Below are 23,488 nucleotides of genomic sequence, written 5' to 3' on the forward strand. Positions count from 1 at the left end.
CTATAAATATATTGAATGTCAAAAATATATGTGAGTATGCACTCTCTACATTGATAAGTGCCGTGAGTAGACGACGCAGACGTTTTCCTATTAAACTTGGTTAATGCGAATAAAATGATAGTCGCAATTGAAATTACTAATCCTTTTATACCGGTTAAGTGACCTTTTTTACTTGTTACGTAAATTGTTTTATTAAGATCTTGCGATATCTTCTAGTTTATAATGAATCATTACTGGCTCTATTAAATACTTTAACAACAAATACCTTACTACTTAATTTTCAACCTATACTGCTGTAAATTGTACTAATAAATTTAAAAATGCAGGTCAGGCAGTACAGGTTATGAAATCTCAGTAAATGAACTAAAAATAATTTGTTGAAATATTATTTCAAATGATAATATTGAATTTTTGATTATCTTAATTTGTGAAGAAAAATTGCCTTGTTTGAAGTGATAGAAAAGACCGTACAAAAATAAAATGTAAATTATAGTAATATCCACAAACGTTACATTTATTTTTAATATCCTTTGTATATTGTGTTTGAAAATTTCATTTCTAAATTAATTACGGTATACTTATGAGATTAAATAGAACAATTATATAATTGAACAGAAATTCTGTTTTATTGTTAAAAAAATACCTACATTTTAATAAATATATCTCAATCTTGAGGATATTACGCCTTCCGGCACACATATCCGAAAGTAGTCAAAGAAAAGCAATATTTACTAAACAATCATGATTACTAATTATGATAAAATTAAAAACGTAACTTGCGACAAAGAAAATATTAAATAAACTAAAATTAATAGTGTGATTGTTATCATAATAATTACCATTTCAGAGAAATTATTTTTAATTAAAATTGAAATAATAAATAAAATTAAGGTTAAAGAAAGAATAGAATTATGATAGACTAGATTGTCCCGTACAGAATTACCTTACACTTTCTATATTGTAGACATATTTTGCTGCTAATAACATCTTACAAGCAATTTTATACAGTTTATTTTTTTGCAAATAAACTCGACAATTTTGTAATATCAGTATTGAACTGAAGGTAGGGCACAGCAAGAAATATCTTAGTCAAAATCTAGAGCAGCCCGACTGGGGAAATACCTCGACCTTACAGAAGATCACAACTAAATAATACTGCTTTTTCAAGCAATATCGTGTTCCTGTGGTAAAGGTGACTAAGGTGACCAGAGCTCCTGGGAGGGATTAGGGTTAAGGTCAGCAACGCGCTGAAGATGATTGTAGTGTTGCAAGCGTCTATGAGCTACGGTAATCGCTTATCATCAGGTGAGCCGTACACTTAATTGCCGACCTAGTTGTATAAAAATAAGATAGCGTTACTTACCATCAGGAGGCACAATATCTTCGCAGAGACGGCAAGCTGTGGTAACCTGAAAAAAAATAACAATTTTTAGGTATGAATTGTTTTTGCACTTAAATCTAAAGAGTCGATTTGTCATCTTAGTGTTTTTTTATTTTTATTTTTATACACTTTTTTCCTAGTTATATTTTGAATATCATCGCAACGTATTAAGAAATTAATTTTTTATTTATTAATCCTTTACAAAAATTAATAAATTATTTCAAGTAAATGAAGTAAAAGGTAACTTAAATTTAGTTAAGCCATAAAACTATCAACAGCTATGTAAGGGTACAACATGAATAAGAAATTGAAATTACTTAGGAATTCTAAAATACATCGCTCCGCGTGACATTACTCTATATTTAAGTATGCGAATATAGTCATTACTTGTTTAAAGTAAGGGTTATTTTAGAATCAAGGTATTACAATTTTGCCTACATAATCTAGTAGAATCAAACATTTAAAATTCACCCTCGTTAACTTTATAATTATAGCTAGGTAATTTGATTAAAGTCTTTGCAGGGGTAAACTGCTTTCTGTGAAACGTTTATTTAATTAAACAGGGGATGAAAAATACCACCATTGCATAATCTAAAAAGTTTGCAAATCAGAAATTTTGCCTTCATGTTTTGAAAAAAATGATTCTCTAGATAGAATGTAGGTTAAGCCTTTTTTATATCCAGTTCTTTAGCTGATAGCGTAATAACTATAGTACAAATATTATTTTTCTTTAACACCTTGCTATAAAGTATCGCTTCAGCATGTAATATCCCACTGTTGGGCATAGGCCTCTTTCCCCATGTAGGAGAAGGATCAGAGCTTAATCCACCACACTGATCCAATGCGGGTTGGCGGATATATTCCCTACTATGAGTAACGATCGCTATCAGGTGTACATGATAACAACCGGGACCGACGGCTTAACGTGCTCTCCGAGGCACGGTGGGGAGACCCACAAGGACTGCACAAACACCCAGACCATGGCAAACACCTTTATGGTTAATACAAATGTATGTCACGTGCGGGGTTCGAACCCGCAACCGCCAACGCAACCGGCACAATCCATAGCTAGAGACCGTTGCGCCAACGCGGCGTTTAAAGTATAATATTATCCCGTCGTATTAATCGACGATTAATGACGTGACCATTAATTGTATAAATTTATTTTATAAACGTCACCGATATCGTATGTAGTAAATTAAGTGGCTTCAAGATAAAAACTTTTTGCAGGAAATTTTATTTTATGACCCTAATGATGAATAGATCTTATTAAAGCGCATTGGAGTATAATTAGCAATGATGTTGCAGAGAAAAGAAGCACATGCTTGTCATTTTCTTTCCAATATTGCACTACCTAAAATAATTTTAAATAAATTTCAGTTGTGAAGACCCAATGGTAATAGACGGTGATTGAACCTATGATGAAATTGATTCAGTATAGGTATGTCTTTTAACTGTGCCTGAGAAATGTTGTCTTACTTTAATATCATATAATTTTTATCTATTATCTCACAGATCGTAACCAGAATATAGAATTTAATTATTAGACTGTTAACTTGAAACCGAATCGAAAAATAAATAAACTGAACATGTCCTTTACGAAAAACATTCTTTTCGAATACTCATTAATGCAGAATTACAAGTGCCACTTATAACATAGCCCAGTATACGAGAAATATAATAAAATTAAATACTTGAGCCCGCTGTGATGATCAGACTAATTAAACACAGACGTGTATATTTATTTACGAATTAATAGCCTTGCTATACGGTGCTTCTACGTGCTTAACTCTACTCCTTACTAACTTGTATTTACTAATTTGTCTTTCGACAAAAAATCATTACTTTTGTAAACCAATTTTTCATTACTTTTTTTGTACACTATTATTTTATTCTTATAAATGATAAAATTTACCTAATCTTAATTGTTTTACATAAAAATCAAAGATGAAATATTTAATTTCGTATTTTAAATATTAATATTGCGCAATAAATAAATTATAATAAAAATGTCACCTCTTTTAAACTAGAATTATTATGACTATAATAAACGGTCTTTAATGATTTTGATTTATTATCAAATAAAAAATGGATATTATTTACATAAAACATGTTAATGAGTTTCATCGGACACCAGTAAATATTATTATTTATTTGATTATCTTTGTTTTTTGCATATTTAGCATTGTATATAGCGTATTTATACTTCAATGTTTAAATAATATTATGTATCAATTTTATTATATAATGACGCATAAATTGATATTTTTATGCGCTATCGTGCATTTTACGATATTCCTTGAGATACAGAGGCGGATGATAGATTCATTTGCATATAAAACTTCGGAGCGAATTGTGCGCTATTTTTTATTCACTCTATGAGAGGAGTATCTTAAATCCGTATCGTGATTATAGGGGTATTAAAATTCACCTGTAATAAATAATTATTATGGTTAACCCGAGTGGATGTAACCTACTATGCACTATATCAACACTTGCGTGACTTGTATGTCATATTTACGTCGGAAACGCCTAGACGAGCGTAACGTAAATACTACGAGATGTTCTTGAAATATGCACTCCACAATTGTTCAAAGGTCTGGTTTATATAGACTGGACAAGTATTTAAAACATAAATGTGATATTTAAATATTAGGTTTTAGACACTCCTTTATCAATATTTATCGATTATATATTATTTATAACGTCAATAGATATACACTCGTCTGGTTGAACAAGACATGGTCCTAAGTGGATTCCAGTAGATAGGACAGGTAGATCGTAATCAAAGGACTGAGTTAAATTCAGATCAGCATTTATAGTTTTTAAGTATTTGGTGGTAAAGAAAAATACTAGTACTAAACGTACATGACTCGAGAAATACATATATTTTATGTCGTAAGAGCTAAACTTTTGTGGAAAAGTGAGGCGAATTACAATATTTATCTTTAATTGGAAAAGAGACTTTTTTTCCAACAATGGGACATTTAGCTACGTTACAGTATAGCATCTAAGCATTAATGTTCAGCGCTTATTTTATTATAACTGCAACACTGAGTTGAGTGCTACACACGCTTCAACACTCTATTGCTCTACATTTTTATTCTAAATTTACTTAAGTCGAACTGGAATAAATATAATAAGTTCTAAATTATGATCGTAAATTGACAGTCAAAACGTACATACACTAACATTATCTATTAAAATAGCGAATATATTGCCCGGTAACACGGTATATTTTAAAGTTTTTCAAACTTTATTCGTAATTTTTATGTGTCATATATATTCGTCCCTAATAATAAATGTAGTCATTTATTATTTTATTTTTTCGTAAAATAAATTTTATTCGATTTTTAGGGAAATAAAAAATAAAACCTTTTTCAGTTACACAAAAATTAACAATCTTGTACCTAAATATATCTATTGCATTTTGTAAATGACGTTAATACAAACACTTGTGTTGCCTGCGAGGTGGCACATCGTTGTGTTTGTAGTGTCAAGAACCCTTTATTTACAGGAGAAAATGGAAGTGTAATTACTAGGATCGTGTCTTATGTTAATACGTACACGATTTTAATATACATTAATGATGTCGATGATTATTTTCATACAACTCTATCATTAAAATTATGATCGTCATAAATCGACTTAAATGTTGTAATCTTATAATATATTGTTATTATGTAATTATTTTACATTCTTATTTTCAGTATAATCTCACGTTACCTAATTCGAAATTACATTTAGGAACGGGTGTACTTTTATAAGGAATCATAAGGTTTCAATTCTTAGTATAGGTTATAATTTATAGCAGTTTTAGTAACCGGAAATTAGGTTCAACCACACTCCATGGCTGAAAATTAGTCTGTAATATGGTGAAATCAAGAACTAATTTATTTTTTTCAATTTTTTTTTAGTGTTATTTCTTTATAGGTTTTCAATAATTAGTTATCACAAGTACAACACGTGAAGAAATACGAGGTGTTCGTCCGAACTTGAACCCACGAAGTACGAAGTAAGGTTAAAATCGACGTATTTTATCTCCTCGTATATTATCGTAACGTTGTAATTATAATAATTAATTTAAATTCAATAACAATTATTGAACTTAACAATTGTTGAAGACTGTTGATTATAATCTATAGTCTATATATATATTTAAAATCCAGTCGTTCTCTTCGATTCTAAGATTTGTGTAATTTTCAATATTATTTATAGAAGCTTTATATTTGTATTGAACTGAACGAAAAATTTAATTATCAAAGTTGATATACTAACGAATTCAATAGCTATCAGGCGGTTATAAAGAAAGGCTTCTTATATAAAATAACATTTACGTATCAATTTCTAATACAATACCATTTCCTCGTGAGTAACCGCACGTATCGGTCAATCGTAATGCGATAGTAAGGGTTTCACATCCTGTAGATTTCCTAGAAGAAAACTTAATGAAGGCTGACATACACTGTGCTAGGACCCTAAATCATTTTGTACATTGAAAATAAATAGCACTTCATTCGCTAGAAATTCCATTTAATAATATTATTTCACATACGTCGATCGTAATGATAGTTTAAAATCGAGTATACGTACTTAAAAGATAAAACAATTATTTAATTATTTCCTAATTTAAGTGTTTATATTATATATTACACTCTAGTGTCCATTGATGCAAATATATACTTAATACATTCCACGTGAATATCAATAATATACGTACGTACGTCACTAATAATTTCTTTTCATTCATGTTCAGAAAACCTTACTATAAATATAATCTATCCGAGATTAAGGCATGCGATAACAAACGGCGGAAATGAAAATGTTTCATGATGATATAAAAAGAAAATTAAAATTTTTAACTCGCACTTACATAGCCGAACTTTGCCGTCATGTTTTGTCCCGTTGTATATTATGTTGAACATACATCTAACTGAATTTCTCTGCCGCTTTTCCTTTACTAAAACTGAACAATCCACTTTTATGTAACAATTAAACACAACTCGCATTCAATGGCAAAACACTCAAAATATCATATTTACACGTTTTAATAAGCGTTCAAACAATAGGCTTTGTAGTCACAAAAAAAAACTAAGTTAACCGCTGAACGCAACTGAAGGGAAACACCGCAATGTTCCACACCACTTTCATATTTTCCCGAATAATCGTACGCGGTTTTTAGCGCTATACTTTACGCTCGTCTGACGCCTTTGACGCTCGAGACGCCTTTGACTAATAGGGGAAGTATTTTTTTATTTTTTAATATTATATACGCCTAGGTATTTTCACGCGCGTATTTATGACTATAAGGCTTCAGCGCTGACGGGTAACATGCGCGCTGCTCGGCGGGCGGCCAACGACTACGAGATAAAAACGTCGCTTGATTATAAACTTATAAGCTAAACTTTTTTATTTGTGTGCGTGCGTTTGAGATGTGTGTAGCCGAGACTTTTGTTTTTGACCCTTTGGAGTTTTCCCTGGAATGTTTTATTGAAAATTTTTCCTTTGAGTAATAATTAAAAAGAAATAAAAAAAGTCTTATCGCAAATACTTAGTAAGTAAAAAGCCTATAAGCTATTTTTATATTAGTAAAACTATCTATGAGACGTTAAAAGAATGCAAAACAAACAAAGGTGAAGTTCTTTACGGTCACAAAATACGATATATGCACCTGAGTGCTTGAGTGGACGTAATCTCTGTCCGGCTTTATCAAAATGGGCCACAATACGCGTAACTACTCGTACTTCAATCCTTTTTATTTCGCTGAGAAATCCTTCACCCGTGCGATAACACCGTTTTGTTTTAAATAAATTACTTTTTTATGTTCTATGTGGAGGTGACATTATTAGTACTGTACAGCAGTGTAAATTAGGTATGAACTTCTCTCAAGGACAGCGAAAATAAATTGTACACGTGTAGAAGTTACGCATATTGATTAACTGGCAAATATTATATAATTGTGTTTGCTCGCAAACGAAGAAAAAACGACTTTAAATACATCGACAAGTAACACAACGTAGGAAGACAAAAACATAGTCAAGTAAATACGCGATATCAAATATTACCCAAAAAGTGGTAATCAGATCTTAATCAAATTTAATTAGTACCACAAAAAAAAATCACATCAGCTTTTGATTAAAATAAGAATCATAAAAATCGGTACACCGAGTGAAAAGTTATGCGGTATAATACAACGTAAGTCAACGAAAAAATAGTCAAGTAAATACGCATTATTAGATTCAACTTGAAAATTATTTGTTAGATCGCAATTAAATTTAAATGCGACCACATGACACAAACCATCTTTTGATTAAAACAAAAATCATCGAAAGCGGGCCACACAATCTAAAGTTCTGAGGTAACATACATAAAAAAATTAAAGAAATGAATTGAGATCCTCCTTCGATGTAGGTAGTCGGTTAAAAACACACACATATCGCACAAGTAATACTTAATTCCCATATTTTTTAATCCCATATTCTATGTATTTTCAAAACTGTACATTCAATTGTTACATTAGTATTAAAAATAGCTAATTTTAATATTTAATTTACGATTTACTGTAGTTATTTTAAAAAGTAAGCATATCTTTTACTTCTGCTCATTGAGAACCAATTATTTCTACAGTAAATATTGCACGCCTATTCGTTAGTTTGTTCAGTTGCAATCCCACGCTTTTTAAACACAGTTTTAGAATATGCAACTGCAACTGTTCATAAATCAAACTTAAACAGAAATACTACCGAAATCTGGTTCTTGTATTTGAACAAATATCTCGATATTAGACTCCATCGCTGTTTCAACTGTATTCATTTCGATAGATAGTTGTTAGTTGTGATATTACTGCTCATTATACATTACCGTCTTCGTTTTATAAATGTAATGTAATAAGAAATAATTTTTATTTTTTATTTTTTTGTACTTCCGTGAAATCATAGAAATTTGAAAAATAAATAAAATAAAAGATAGTTTGCGTTGTTTATCCAGTTAAGAAAATGCTGATAATACAGCGTTTGTCATTATTCGAAGAATAGTCTGAATGTCTTTTTTGACTACAATATGTGACAACTTGCCACGACTTTACAATAGTTGCTAATTAGCTAAATGTCCTTGACACTTTAATATTACAGACAACAAAATTATGAGCGAATAGTTCAACTTCTATTGAAGTTTTTATTAACTTCGGGGTCCATTGTACACCGGGGAGGAGTAACTAATTATTCTGCCACAATACAACAACGTTTTTATTAGTATTTTCCAATTAGTTATTCAAATTATAACTACCTTTTATTTATATTAATAGAATAAGCTCATAAGAGTTTGTTTTCTTATTTAAAAGTCTTCACCGTTGCTTGTTTTGCATTCTTTTATTCATTGTAAAAAAGAAAATATAAAATTATACTCTTACGCCGCTAATATCAATTTATTGTAAAATTATCATAATTCGCTGGTGAGACCGTGAGGAAGATATAGTCAATTGAAAAAAACAGAGGTTTCTGCTAGAGACAAGATTATAATCATGATTAAGGGATAGATTATGAGATAAAGCATTAATTTAATCATTATTACTAGTAAAGTTAAAAATTTATGTGTTTGGTATCACAGTAGCATTTTTAGATATAATCAATTGTGAAGATTTTAATCATTATTGTGTTGAAATCAACCAATTTTTGTTTTATTCTATTTTTTTTTTTTTAAATCAACTTCACTTAACGAATATTATATTCAAGTTATATTCTTAATGTTAATTTCGATTAATATTATTTCACAAACTGAAACAAAATGATTTCTTAATAAAGACATTATATTCACGTTACAGTATATACACATATTTCACATTTCAAGTATTTAAATTTTTAGCTCACATCTTAACAGTCTTAGAAATGATCTTGTCACATCCGCAAACTTTCTTGTTCGGGGCGTGTGTGGAGTATGGTAAGAGACTCCACAGACACTTGATTATACAACATACGACTCATAGTAACTTGCACGTTGTAACAAATACCAATTAGATGGGTAATTGCTTTGAAAACAGTTTTGCCATTAAGATGTGTACGAGTTTTTATTTGCACGATAGATAAGTGCGCGTGCTGTCTTAAGTTTTTCAGATGTCTATGTCGTATCGTCGTTTATTTTTTGTTTATAATGTGTATTTAGAAAACAAGGCTTGTTTGAATGCTTAATAGTTTGAATTTTTATGCTTGAAGCATACATGAGTACAGTCTCCACCCACGCCAAGTATTTGTTTATATTTATTTAAGGTTTTAGCTCTATCGTAACTAAACTCTTATATTTTATTGATATGACTGTTTTAGTCCTCCTTAATAAAACGGTCCTTCAACTTAATAAGGAGTTTCATAATCGATCTATTAAATCGAATTTTGTATCTAAAAACAAATTCGTAAAAGCAAACATTTCGACGAGAAAGTAGTTCTATTTGGAAACAAAACAATAACATAAATAAAAGACAATTTTTTTTATCGTATAGAATATACATTATGTAAAACGTAAAAAGTATTATAATACATTCCACACACATACACAATATAAATAGTGTAGATTCAATCGGTTCTAACTGAACGAAATTGACATTTCCTTTTTCCGGAGTCGGTGTAACGTTTTTTTTTTTGTTCTTCCTTGTTTAGTGTATGGTTAAATGTTTTTCAAGAAATATGATTCGGACTTCACCTTGACCTCCTTGATTCCGACCGTCGATCGCTTGACCTTTCATTTTATGTATATTGTCTTTTTTAATTTAAGCAGTTGAAAAATCATGTACAAAGTGTTTCAGCATATGCAGAAAATTATGACACGAATCTCTGTTAATAGAATGAATTAAATAAACGAAAGGTTCCTAATATTTAATATTTTTTAAATTTCAATAAAGTACTCAATAATATTTGATGTCTGTCATCAATGATGTATTTTTTTAAGATAGCGATCCGATACTGTATTTGTCAATATTCATCATTATATTAAAAATATACATGTCACTGTAACTACATTATATATATTATTTCAACAAAATAATAAGGGGACGTAAAGAAGAATGAATACGACGCCGTACACTTAAAAGAGTAAGTGCTTATCCTAACCTTTACTTACAACATTAATAAAAGGAGCCTTCAACACTGACATCTTACTCCAGGTTTATTACCTACAACAAAGTCTAAAGAACAGTCAACTATTCTGATAATTTATGCTCACGCGCAAAGAGACAACTTAAAGTAGGTACTCTCACTTAAACAATGTTCCTTTGGTACAAAGAATTTTGAGGATGATTTTCTCCTTAAGTTGGATACTTATTCATGTAGTAACTAGTTTTACTAACTTCGACGTAAGCTAAATATTTAAAATCTATTATGAGAAGCACTTTCTAAAATATTGATATTTTTACTACTCATTCGTTGATTTTTATTCCACGTACAAATGATCATATGACATTACCACATGACTATATCACACTCGTAAGTGTTCGAGCATAAACTTATAAGTGCAAATTACTATTAAGAATTCCAAAATAGAATATATAAAGAAATTGTACAAGGACAATTCATACGACGTTCTTAAACTTATACTTTTACTCGTCAAGTCTTCTTTTTACCCGACTGCGCAACGCAAAGGAGGTTAATGTATTTATTACTCTATCTGTTTATATGTAGCCACTCTTAAACCAATCAAATATCATCAAAGAAAACGATAAAATTTAAATGAATCCCGGCTGTTAATCCTTCTATTTCTTAAATAATTTATTTATGTGAGTATCGATTATAAAATTATTTCAATGGTGTAGTGTCAGTATTACTTTAAAATTCTAAGCTATTATTTTAAACACATATTTGTTAGAAAAATAGCATTTCAGATTTCAGATCAATCGGATTTGATTAAATATCAGTACATCCCCGAGGTTTTTTTGCCATGTCGGCGACATTCATTTTAACATATCATCTTGATGACTGACTCTCGTTATTACATTTTCTTAATGTCATGGTGATTTATGTTATATATTTTTCTTATTATTTCAATATTTTTAACATGTTTATTGCAACAATTAATTGTATATTAACTTCCATTACTTGTTTATCATGATTATTTACTTTATTTATTTATTTATTTATTTACACTTTCGCACACCAATACGGGGTTTTAATTTGACAAATGATAGGAAAAAAAAATAGAAGTTGCATGCATTACCGCTAATAATCATTTTAAGATTAAATCGATCCCATTTTTAGCAACTTTAACTAACTTATCGCCAAATTTAAATATTTACAGTTTTTCCTATTTTTCATTATTCTGGCGCCATTGTTAAGACTAGTATTGTGAGCAGACCGTAGAATTTATTCATTGAAAATACCCGATAAATATTCTATCAATATGTATGAAAAAATATTTGTCACTTTTAAGATACGGAATGAGTTTCTTATTGTTAGTCAATTGTTCTTAAGTTCTTGTTTTGCTTATATCAATAAAGCATGGCTGTAACAAATTATTGAGGACACACTAACAATATACGGAAATGGTTATTCTTCAATAACATTGCAATATTAACGAAATAGTGACGCAAACATGTGATTGATTTGATCACGCCCATCCCAGCTTAGGTCAAGATCTTCACTAAAATTGTATTCTTAAATCCTATCGATATTCACTTTCAATTTTATATCTTTGAATTATATACTATTTTACTTTAACAGAATATGTCATAAGCGTAAAATGATTTAAAAAGAAACTTTAAAACATGATGTCAAGCAGTTTTTGTAAACATAACGTCATAAATATAAGTAACCAAATCACTTTAAGATACTGTGCTATTTAAAATCAATTCTTGTGTCTTATTCTTCTCATACTTGTCAAATTGAAAAAAAGAACCTCACATTTATAAATTTAAAAACAAATAAATATACGAGGGTTCGTCATCACTATCTTGTTATCTACACTGAGTTTAACAATGTTTCAATAAATATTTAGGTTTTTTCAATTCTCATATAGGTAGGTATCCTTGATATATCTAAATTTTTAAATTTTTGACTAGCCCGTTGGCACAATATGCAGTGACTTTCCTTTCTGCTATGGGGGTTATGAGTTCGATTCCCGCCTCGAGTCTGCCTGTGATCTATGTATTTATTTATGTAAGTATTATTTAAATGTATTTATAAAAAAAATATATGTAGCTATATCAGTCGACTGTTACCTATAACACAAGCCTTAAGTTGCTTACCTTAGGAACAGACAATCGTTTGTGTATATTATAGATATTTATTATTAATCTATATATATATATTAATAATTTATATATTATTTATATATATATATTAATAATTTTTTGTCTGTATGTCCTTTGTAGAATCGTAAACTATGCATTTTATCATGTCATGGTCTTCAGCGAAGTATTGTGCGTGAGCCCACAAATGTTTCTGAGTTGGTACGACCCCAAAAAGTAAAGCGCAGTAAGTAAAGTGCAACGCGTGCAGCGTGTACCCTGTTAATTACAAATAATTACAGTTTTATAGAAATAAATTATTTTTCATGAAAAATTCGCAGAAAGGTGTTTAAAAGTTTTTTTAACGTCGTTAACTCAATCTATTTACGTAACAAAAAATAAATTTCCAAATTTGTCAACTAACCATAAATCAATTTAAATATTAAATTATTAGCTTTAGATTACGTCTAAAATGCATTGTACCGTGCTTTTATTATACACTGAAAAAATTATAAAATGTTTCATTATTCATATTACAAATGAATCATTAAGGAAAATGATCTTTAATAATCATAAAAATTCTAAATTATATCATCAGATTATGTTTTACCCTCATTATGTTTCTACGAATTTTATATATAAAATAAATTATCAAGGATTAGATTTTGTCACATACAATGATGTCACTGACTCTTGTAATCAGTTTATAAAGATCACTACTGCACCTTTTCGTTCTAGAAAATTTATATAATATTCATAATCAACGTAACTAAGAGTAATATTAGACATAAATCGTTACTTAGAGTAACTGAATTTCATTTAAGTCTTTTCACCATCTGAAGTTGAAGTCGTTTTTAAGTCTACCCCCAAAACAAAACTGACTTGAATATGAATTTTTTAATTTAGTATCATTTCGACATTCGACAGAGATGAAACCACGAGAGACTTCTAGCAATATATGTATGACTCGTACATACATTCTTGAAAGTCATTAAACTCCATCTGGTCCACATTTGCTTAGCCTTGGCTAGCCGTTATCAAAACGTTACCCACTTAGGTCTTGAACTACAATCAGATGTCACACTTAGTGCCTAAAGTTACGCACTCGGGACTAACAGCTGTAATAGATAACCTTAAAAATTACGCGTAATTATTTCAGGAGAACTTTCATTAAATTTAAAGGCTTTTATTTCAACTGGATCTTTGTAATAATAGTAACAAGTAATAAGTACCTCGTGTCAAATTTGTATTTCAAATTTTGTCAGCAAATTTTTACTAGTTTCCTGCCAATTTGCAGAATATCGGCGTAGCCGACTTTTTTCGACGTTTCATATTAAAATTATTTTGAAACAAATCACATTGACATTATCTTAGTTGGCGTAAAAATAATTGCTCTATTCTAACACATGAATATTTTTTTGCATTGTACATATAAAAAAAATATAAAGTTGTCCATAAACATATGAACAGACACATTTTAAGTAATATTGTACGTCAAAGCAAACTTCACCTATGACGCACGCGTCAACAAGACCTACAAACCACTGTACCCAACCCAATCCACACCGTTAGCTCTTCAATACGCGTTTTCCTCTTCGAATATCTGCGTCGAAGAAATAACACTACAAACGTATAGAATTTTTATCTATTTTACATATTCGATAAAATAAATATTTGTATTATAAACGGATACTGAGATTCATTCTATTTACATAAAACATAAATATATTTTAGAGAGTATATTTTTCATAAGTTTTTATTGGTAAGAAGAAATGTGATGCGGTGCTTACGTATTCGTTACAAAAATTCGGGTAAGAACATAACTAAATGTATTAAAAAATAAATTTTTCCAGTTTTACTAGCAATAACGTAAATAGGAAAAAATACGCCTCATTATGTGTAATATGTAATGAAAACGCTAATCCATTACCAACATATTTTTTTTCATTCACTAATGTACTAAAATAAAAAAATAAAGCAATTTTCGTGAGTAGCGTGAATAAACTAGGCTTTGAATGTTTTCATAGATTATCCGACATTGTGTAAGTGCTAAAACTTGATACATTAGTAAATCAGGCGTCCCGACGCTTATATCTGTTTGTACGAACAATTACATATACGAGGCGCCAGTCGACAAATATAACTACGGTAAACTTATATATGTATTGATGAAGCATGTTGTCCCTTACTAAAGACTACGTTGAACTGGTTGTATGATTTGATTAGGGTGTCTACTCACAAAGCGTTTTAATTGAAACTTAAAAAAAATGACATATTGAATGCTACGTTACTGTCGCAACAGAAATATGTTTTCTGTTGATGCTTATTTATGTTAAGTGATATATCTTATCAGAGAACGTGACAATATTACCGATATAAACCATAGCTATGAATATATGATTGGCGTTTTATCACGTCTCGTAGTTGTTAATGAAACTAAAACCACTTTGAAGTGCAAGGCACTAGACGCAATATTGATATAGCAATAAAATGGTTATTAATTATTACATGTAGGTGCTATCAATAATAATAACGAGCAATTATTATTAACACGTTACTGCCTGTGGTTCTACACATCCATAAGTTGATTTCAAATTAATTTAATCTTGTAGTTAATATTTTGACGTACACAAATAGATATTTTATTTATTTATTTTAAAAATATACAGACATATTAAAGAGTGACGTAAATATTTACACGTGTAAAAGAAAAAAATAAATTGTACATAAAATGAGTGAAGTATTCTATGAATCCATAAATACAATTGTGAAGTAAATGAATGCGTAGTTTATTATCAACTAAGTTACTGATGTTTTAATAAATTCGTATGATTGTTATTTAAGATACATGAAATACAAAAAAAAAATTAATTAAAAAATGGACAGAGATTAATCTCTACGTGTGTATCGAACCTTAAAAGTTAAAAGCCGATAATGGGTGTACAAGATCGTATATAACGTTTTAAGGAACTCTACGGGTAGAGATGACCTGAATGTAAGTATGATACTTATGTTAGTATAAACAGAAAACTTTTAATACTTTCGCCTCAGACTGCAACTACAAGTATTTCTTGTTTTTTTTTTTTTTTTAATTACTTTTGTAAAAACTTTTGATTGCTTAGCATAATCGCGCGTCGCAGTTTTATTGTATGCGTAAAGAATCTCAAGCTCCAATATTAAAATACTGATAACAGCTTTATATAATTAATGAAAATAAATTACATGTACACATTATAATATATTTTTTAAAATTAATATTTATTTTAAAATCATATAACCTCATATAATAAATAACGATTTTGTAAAAATAATTACAATAATGTTTTCTATGTCGTCGTAATTGTAAATGTTCTTAGCAACTTGAAACTGAGTTTTTTAGTAGATACAAGAATTCCACTAATAATAGAATTTACCGTTATTCCTAAGGAAACTATTCTAATACTAATAATGAAATTCTTCTTTTGTATTTAGTATTAAGATATAATTTATACACACAATAAATTAAATTTATACGATTTTTTGTTATTTCTTTACGGTAAATCAATCACTTATTCAGGATAATGTGTTGTTTTCGTAATTATAATTTTTTTGTCTGTATTAATTATCTGACAATTTAAATATCTGACAATGTGTAAGTTACTTATTACATAAATCAGAATAATACCTATTTAAATATAATAATAACAACGTAGGACCTAAAATTAAATCCTGCGGAACAACGATTTTGTACAGATACTAATAAAATCATATCATGTATACAAAGCATGCAGTCCTTCTGGGTCTCCCCACCGTGCCTCGGAGAGCACGTTAATTCGTCGGTCCCGGTTGTTATCATGTACACCTGATAGCGATCGTTACTCATAGTAGGGAATATATCCGCCAACCCGCATTGGAGCAGCGTGGATTAAGCTCTGATCATTCTCCTACATGGGGAAAGAGGCCTATGCCCAGTAGTGGGATATTACAGTCTGAAGCGTATACAAAGCATTGTGCACAGAACACAGCGCTGGTTGTTGCGCTAGTGGTCGCTACTTCGATCCCCGCACATGAAAAACATTTGTATAGGCCATACATACATAGATGTTGTTGTGGTCTGGTCGTTTGTGCTTGTGTATTGTGTGTGTTTCCAGCCCCGGACACTGGAGAAATATAACAAAAGCATTCATTTCTCGCAAGAGTTATTATATCAGTATTTTAGTTTACCTATGAAATTGCCGTTTTTCATAAAATAAATTAACACACTTTTATTCTATATTTTTTATTTTTATTATTCAAAGTAATTACCCATGGAATCAATACATTTATGGCAACGAAGTGATAACTTATTGCTGCCTTTCTTGAAAAACTCTACTTACTGGACGGGAGGCAACAAACCTATTACTTATGTTTTGGTAGCAATAATTCAATAATTAGTAAGAAATTGTCATGAATATTGTAATTAATTAAACGTGGCAATAAAGAAACAAAAATAATATGTAATTTAGGGAGAAAAAAATATTAAAAATATTAATAACTAATTTAATTAATAACACCCTTATAGATCAATACAAATAAATAAAATTGGAGTGTATGTTTGTAATATTAAAATAACCGTTTTTTTTACTAAATGCGTATGCAATGCATTATACACGGTACATATAAAAAAAATTACGTTTTTTACAATTTTTGACTCTCTTCTGTCTGTTTGTTCCGGCTAACTTTGGAGAAAACTAGAAAGGAGACCTAGAAGAAACCTAACCCAGGAAAAACTTAGGCTACTCTTATTTTAGAAATTTATTTATTGTTTAATTGCGAACTGAACAATAATTTTTTAGTTAAATTCCACGCGAACAAAGTCGCGGGCACAGCTAGTTCTTATATATTTATTTTTAACATAGAGGAAGAATTCACCCAAAAAATATTTAAGACTGTTGTTGCAACATATAATAAAAATAGAATCTAGTTTTTATAATTAAAAAAAAAACTAAATTACGATTCAAAATATTCTATGACAATGTTTATTGCTTAAGTCGTTAATATAATTAAAGCATTGTAACACGGCTTGTTATCATTTTTATCACCCGACATAAATCGATACGCATTTTATCATGCATGGCGCCACTTCGCAATATCAACACTGCAACCACGACCACACATCGTTAATCTTTCCATTTTTTTACTTTTTAAAACTAATAATCAATAGATGGGTAGAGGGGTCATATTATGTTACCACCAACCAACGGACGTTTCAAGCGCCGGAGTAGCTTCTACTGAATAACATACTCATATTATATACGCAATTCAATGGTAAGCAAATAAAAATTATAATTGTTCTTCTTACTATTTTTATTTATGTCAATTTAATAATTTTTAAAATTGATACATATTAAAAAAGAGAACTATTATGTATCTCATACGATATTAGGTTCGACAATTATTTATACATGTAATTGCAATGTAATACTCATTAAGAAAACCATACACTGTATGACGACATTGACAGACATGTAATCAACCATTAAAAAGTCAACGACCTTTTACAGTTATCCTAATTTTGAGTGTGCTATATTATTAATATTAGTAGGAAGAGGAAACAAGTAGTATAATTTGAAATGTATACTTAGGCACAATTATATGTGCTAAGGGAAATACATTTTTTTTGACATTGAGATTTTTTTTTTATTTTTGTAATTATTGGGAAGGCAAATGCAAAAGTTTTGACTCCTTACCTTTTTTATGTCTATAGCAATGACGAGGACCTGCTTGGTAACCAGATGACGTTTAATTTTCTTTTTTAGTATTATATCAAAAACGCTGATACACTGACTGATAACTGAGGTAGGGCAAAGCGGGAAATTTCGGCGGTAGGTTTAGTAGGTAGGTAGGTTTGCGGGGTAGTACTCGACCTTACAGAAGATCACACTAAATAATACTGCTTTCAAGCGGTGTGATATTCCTGTTGGTGAGTAAGATGACTAGAGCTCCTGGGAGGAATACCTAAATATTAAAATGAAACGGAAATATTAAATATATATTTCACTGAAGTAAAGATTAAATGATTGCATATTAATATTCAATCAAAAGAGTGCCTGATAACGCGTAAGTAGGACGTTTGAGATTAAAATATCGAATAGTCACACCGTTTTGTAAGTAGGCAACTATAGTCCAAAATAGGAAAATCCATTTTTTTTATTTTCTTTAAAAAACAAAACAATAAATTGAGAAAGTAAGTCAAGACTTGAACTAAAGAATATTAAATTTTTTTCAGCAATTTGCAAATGTATAATTATAATGAAATCCAATGAAATAAAGAAGATATTTAAAACGCCAATATACCAAATATATTATGTATTTACTAACTGGTTGGGTGGTAAGTCAAAATATATGATCAAGCTTATAATAATGAAAAGTTGGTAAAATTTCATATTAGCCATAACTTAGGTTACATTTTGACATTTATAAAAAAAAAATATTAATAGGTCACGAATAATTATAGAATTTTTAATTTACGTAATTCTGAATTCAAGGATGGGAAAATTTGCGCTTACACTTGTGAGTGCTATTTGTACTTGCAATTTATAAAAAGAAAAATAGTTACAATCTTACCAGACTTTCTTTAAATATTTTACGCACGTGTACAGTATACATATAAATATTGCGCCATAAATATTTGTATCAGAACAAACTTGAGTAATTTCTTATTTCCATTTATAAATTAGTGAGTCATTAGAAAGATCCAACAGTCATTGAAAATTGACGAATGCGTTAGCTAATTGCGTTAAGTCACTGTATATTTTAAAACGTTACTTAACGTATCTAATCGTTTTTAGGGTTCCGTATACAAAGGGTTCCAAGAAAAGACTATACTTGATACTTTGATATATATTCATCAGTTTCTCTGCTGAAAAAAATGAACAGGACACAGGGTAATACATACGTAACACGAAAGATATTTAACACTCGTACTCGTCGTCGTTAAATAGACTTTAAAAAATTTTCGACGGCGGCAGCAATAAAAAAAGTAAACTTAAAATTAAGAAGTTCAATACAAAAAACATGTTTCCGTTGGTAGTTAGTAAATTTTAAAACTCGATTTGAACAAACAAACGTTTAATATTACAGTTGTACGAAACCCTACTTATTTTAACCAAGTGGATTTTAGAACGACCGCTAAATCGTAAGCTTAGATATGATACGTCTGTCGCCTATTGACAATTCGCACGTGTTGGTTTTAGCTAGTACTAATTTTGTTGGTATTATAGTAAAGAAAATATATTTTGATCGGGTTACACATTTAATAACTTTTGATTTAAAACCATATCGATATCGATAACTAAAACCGAACTTTACTGCTTCAGTTTTAGTCATTAATAAAATAAAATTATTTTATCAAAATTGCTGCCTAACCAATGCTATACAATATATACATATATAAGTACAGCAGTCCACTGCTGAACATAGGCCCTCCCAAGTTCGCGCCAGAAATTATGGCGTGAAGTCATGTGTTTTGACCACGCGGAGCAGACGGTTTAGTGACAGCGGGGCTGGCTTTGTCGCAACGAAGACGCTGCTACCCGTCTACGGCCTGTGTATTTTAAAGCCAACAGTTAGATAGTTATCCCGCCATCGGTCGGCTTAGTCGCGTCTTACAACACCCACAGGAAGCGAGGGGGTGGATATATTCTTTACTGTCGTAACCACACAGCGATTAAATATGAGTACATTATATTTAGTAAAGATTTAAAAATTCTGTATTGTCATTATCAAGATATATTATTTTTATTCTATTGTTGATTTAGTATAGCAATAAAGTTACGATTATCATAAATTTTCCTTAAACGTTGATGAGGACGAACCTATAAAAACAAATTTACTGTTTGACTTCGTATTGTAACAAAATTTATACAAACAAATAAAATACTTTGTATAATTAAATGAATGTAAACTGTGAATAAGGAAAAGTCTTTGATAAATGTCAATATTGTTGATGTACAAATTGATGGAATCGTTTTATAAAAACCTTATAAGATTTAAATTCTTAATAAACTTTTTTTTAAGAGAAACCGATTACGTATTAGATGTATAAAACCAAATACATAGTAATCAATTCTTAGAAGTAAGTTTTAAGATATTATTTTAATTTATTACACGTCTTACCCTACTTTATTATCAGAAATGGGTAAGTACTTCCTAAGCCTCGAATTTAAAAAAAACGGCAAATTTTTGTCAAAATTAAAAAAAAATCTTGACTTATTGTATTAATTATATTTTGTACAATTCTCACACAAATTATGGAACCTGAATACATTTGAAACGTTTAATAATTTAGCCTATAAGGAAGCAAAATTCCATATCAACATTGCTTAGTCATAGCAATTGCTCAGTGTTGATCGGAAAACTGTAATCTTATTAGCATGTGGGCCTGATCAATGCTGAAGTGTTTTGCTTGTTATGAGGTCAAGAGCGGACCGCTGCAGCGTGCTGGAGGTCTAGGAGTTTGTTTGTAAAAAAATATAATACAACGGAACTTCGATGATTTGTTTTCATTTGCTTAAAACAATAATTTAACAAATACGATTCTTAATTAATCTCTTATGTTGTTCGAGCTCAATCCGAGAAAAATTATAATATTTTCTTTATTTTAAAAATCATATTAAATACTAAATAATGTTCACAATTACGAAATAATCCCATATCGTAACTATTTCTATTACAATTTTATCTATAATTTATTAAAGACGATATATTTATATTAAAAATGTATCGTACCCATATTATGAGTGTCATTCAGAATATTATTTTTACACATTTATACAAACTTGGACAAAAAACTCAATATGTATATAAGTCATACTTAAAGATTGTTTGCAAAGTGCGTGCCTTGGCAACGCTGCAAAACCACTCTGCAAACTCACAGACATACAAACAAACCGTTCAATGACTGACATACATAAATGCATCTTTTCGTTCTATGTGTATGTTTTAAAATTAAGAGGTACTGTTTTTATTTATGTCTTAGAATGTCATTAATTTATCAGCGTACTCCGTTGGTGCAGTTATTACTATAATCTACATCAACCATGCTCTCTGGTCTCCTCGGTCCATTTGTTGGTTCCTACTTCGAGTCTGGATGTAATATATATATATATATATGTGTGTGTGTGTGTGTGTGTGTGTGTGTGTGTGTATTATTAGTAAGTATGTGTATCGAAAAAAAATGCAGCTAAATCAGTCGGCTATTATCCATAACAGGAGCATTAAGTTGCTTACCTTAGTAACAAACGACCATGTGTGTATGTTATAGGTATTTATTTTATTTATATGTCCCTATAAACATCACATCAGCCTTTTGTAGGACATAGGCCTCCACAAGTTCACTTAGAAAATGGCGTGAACTCATGTCCCTATATACACATGCGACTTATTAAAAAAAATCTAATGCCTGACTAACTAAGTAGAGAGGTCTAGAAGTATGAGATTTTACGTACAAAAAAATACATAACTCTTTAATTGTTTTTTATACGACTAAGTCTAAGGTGAATACGTGTACGGCCCACCTGATTGTAAGCGGTTACCGTACCCTATAGGCGCCTGCAACACCAAAAGCATTGCAAGCGCGTTGTCATCCCTACCCCTGACCCTCCCCGGGAGCTCTGGCCAACTTACTCAACACAGGAACACACTACTCGAGAGAATTATTTAGCTGTGATCTTCTGTAAGTTTGAAGTACTTGCCTAGACGGCTACATTAAATTTAAAAACCAGCAGTCTCAGACTACTTATAAAAGCTGGGTTGGAGATATCATTCTAATTCATTCACTTTTGCTGGTAAAAATTATGGAAAACTAATTTTATATTGCCGGATTCAGATGACACAAGATCGGATGGAGTAATGAACATTAGGGGGAGCCTATGTCTAGCAGTTGACTATAAAATGCTATAGGTGGACTAGCTTTATACTAAAGTCACATTTATCATCATCATCATCATTATCATTTCAGCCTATTGCAGTCCACTGCTGGACATAGGCCTCCTAGGTGTTTTGCCCATAGTCACCAAGCTGGGCAGGCGGGTTGGTGACCGCAGGGCTGGCTTTGTCGCACCTAAGACGGTGCTGCCCGTCTTCGGCCTGTGTATTTCAAAGCCAGCTGTTGGGTGGTTATCCCGCCATTTAATTGTTATACTAACTATTTATATTGTTAAACTAACTGTGATTTTCAAGTACATATTTATATTTATACGACACTGAAACACAATCAATTGATTTTAATTTTTTTGTCTTTTTCTCTGTCTGTCTTTGTGTTTATTTCAAAGCCAGCAGTTAGATGGTTATCCCGCCATCGGTCGGCTTTATAAATTCCAAGGTGGTAGAGGAACTATGCTATCCCATAGTCGCCTCTTACGACACCTACGGGAAGAGAGGGGGTGGCTATATTCTTTGATCCCGTAGCCACACAGCACCACATTTATCAATTATAGATAAATAGGCCTGATATTGACACTATGAAATGATTAATAATTTTTTATAATATACATTTATACTACCTACAACAAATAAAAATAAAATAAATAATTCAAAAGAATGTTCTACTAATTTAAAATCATCATAATATCTACACGAAAAATTGAAATTGACGTAAATTCAGAAATGCATTTTTGTATGAATGAATAATGGAATAATCAAGTTATGTTAATAAGTAAAAAGCTGTTTGCGCAATCGCTCTTGAAATATTTACTTTCCCCTAAAATAATGGATATTAACAATATTCAATTACTTTTTGTGTTATTTTTATATGTATTTTAATTGATACATACAGATATTAATAAAATTCACGGAGATGTCATAAGTACGTAAACAATTTACATAGAAATTATAAATGTTTTCTCGGTATAATATTATATAAATTAATTATACATACACTTTAA

The 23,488-nt window shown here is 30.1% G+C and overlaps 1 protein-coding gene across 1 annotated transcript in view; it reads right to left on the reverse strand.

Annotated features, from left to right (window-relative positions):
• The window catches only part of LOC123658458, an 85,575-nt gene that overhangs the window by 26,030 nt on the left and 36,057 nt on the right, over positions 1-23,488 (reverse strand). The window contains exon 2 of the mRNA XM_045593879.1: positions 1,364-1,409. Coding sequence (XP_045449835.1) covers positions 1,364-1,409 — 46 coding nt within the window. The remainder of the gene's footprint in view (positions 1-1,363; positions 1,410-23,488) is intronic.

The sequence above is a fragment of the Melitaea cinxia genome, chromosome 12 (assembly GCF_905220565.1).
Source record: "Melitaea cinxia chromosome 12, ilMelCinx1.1, whole genome shotgun sequence".
In the NCBI taxonomy this organism is placed as follows: domain Eukaryota; kingdom Metazoa; phylum Arthropoda; class Insecta; order Lepidoptera; family Nymphalidae; genus Melitaea; species Melitaea cinxia.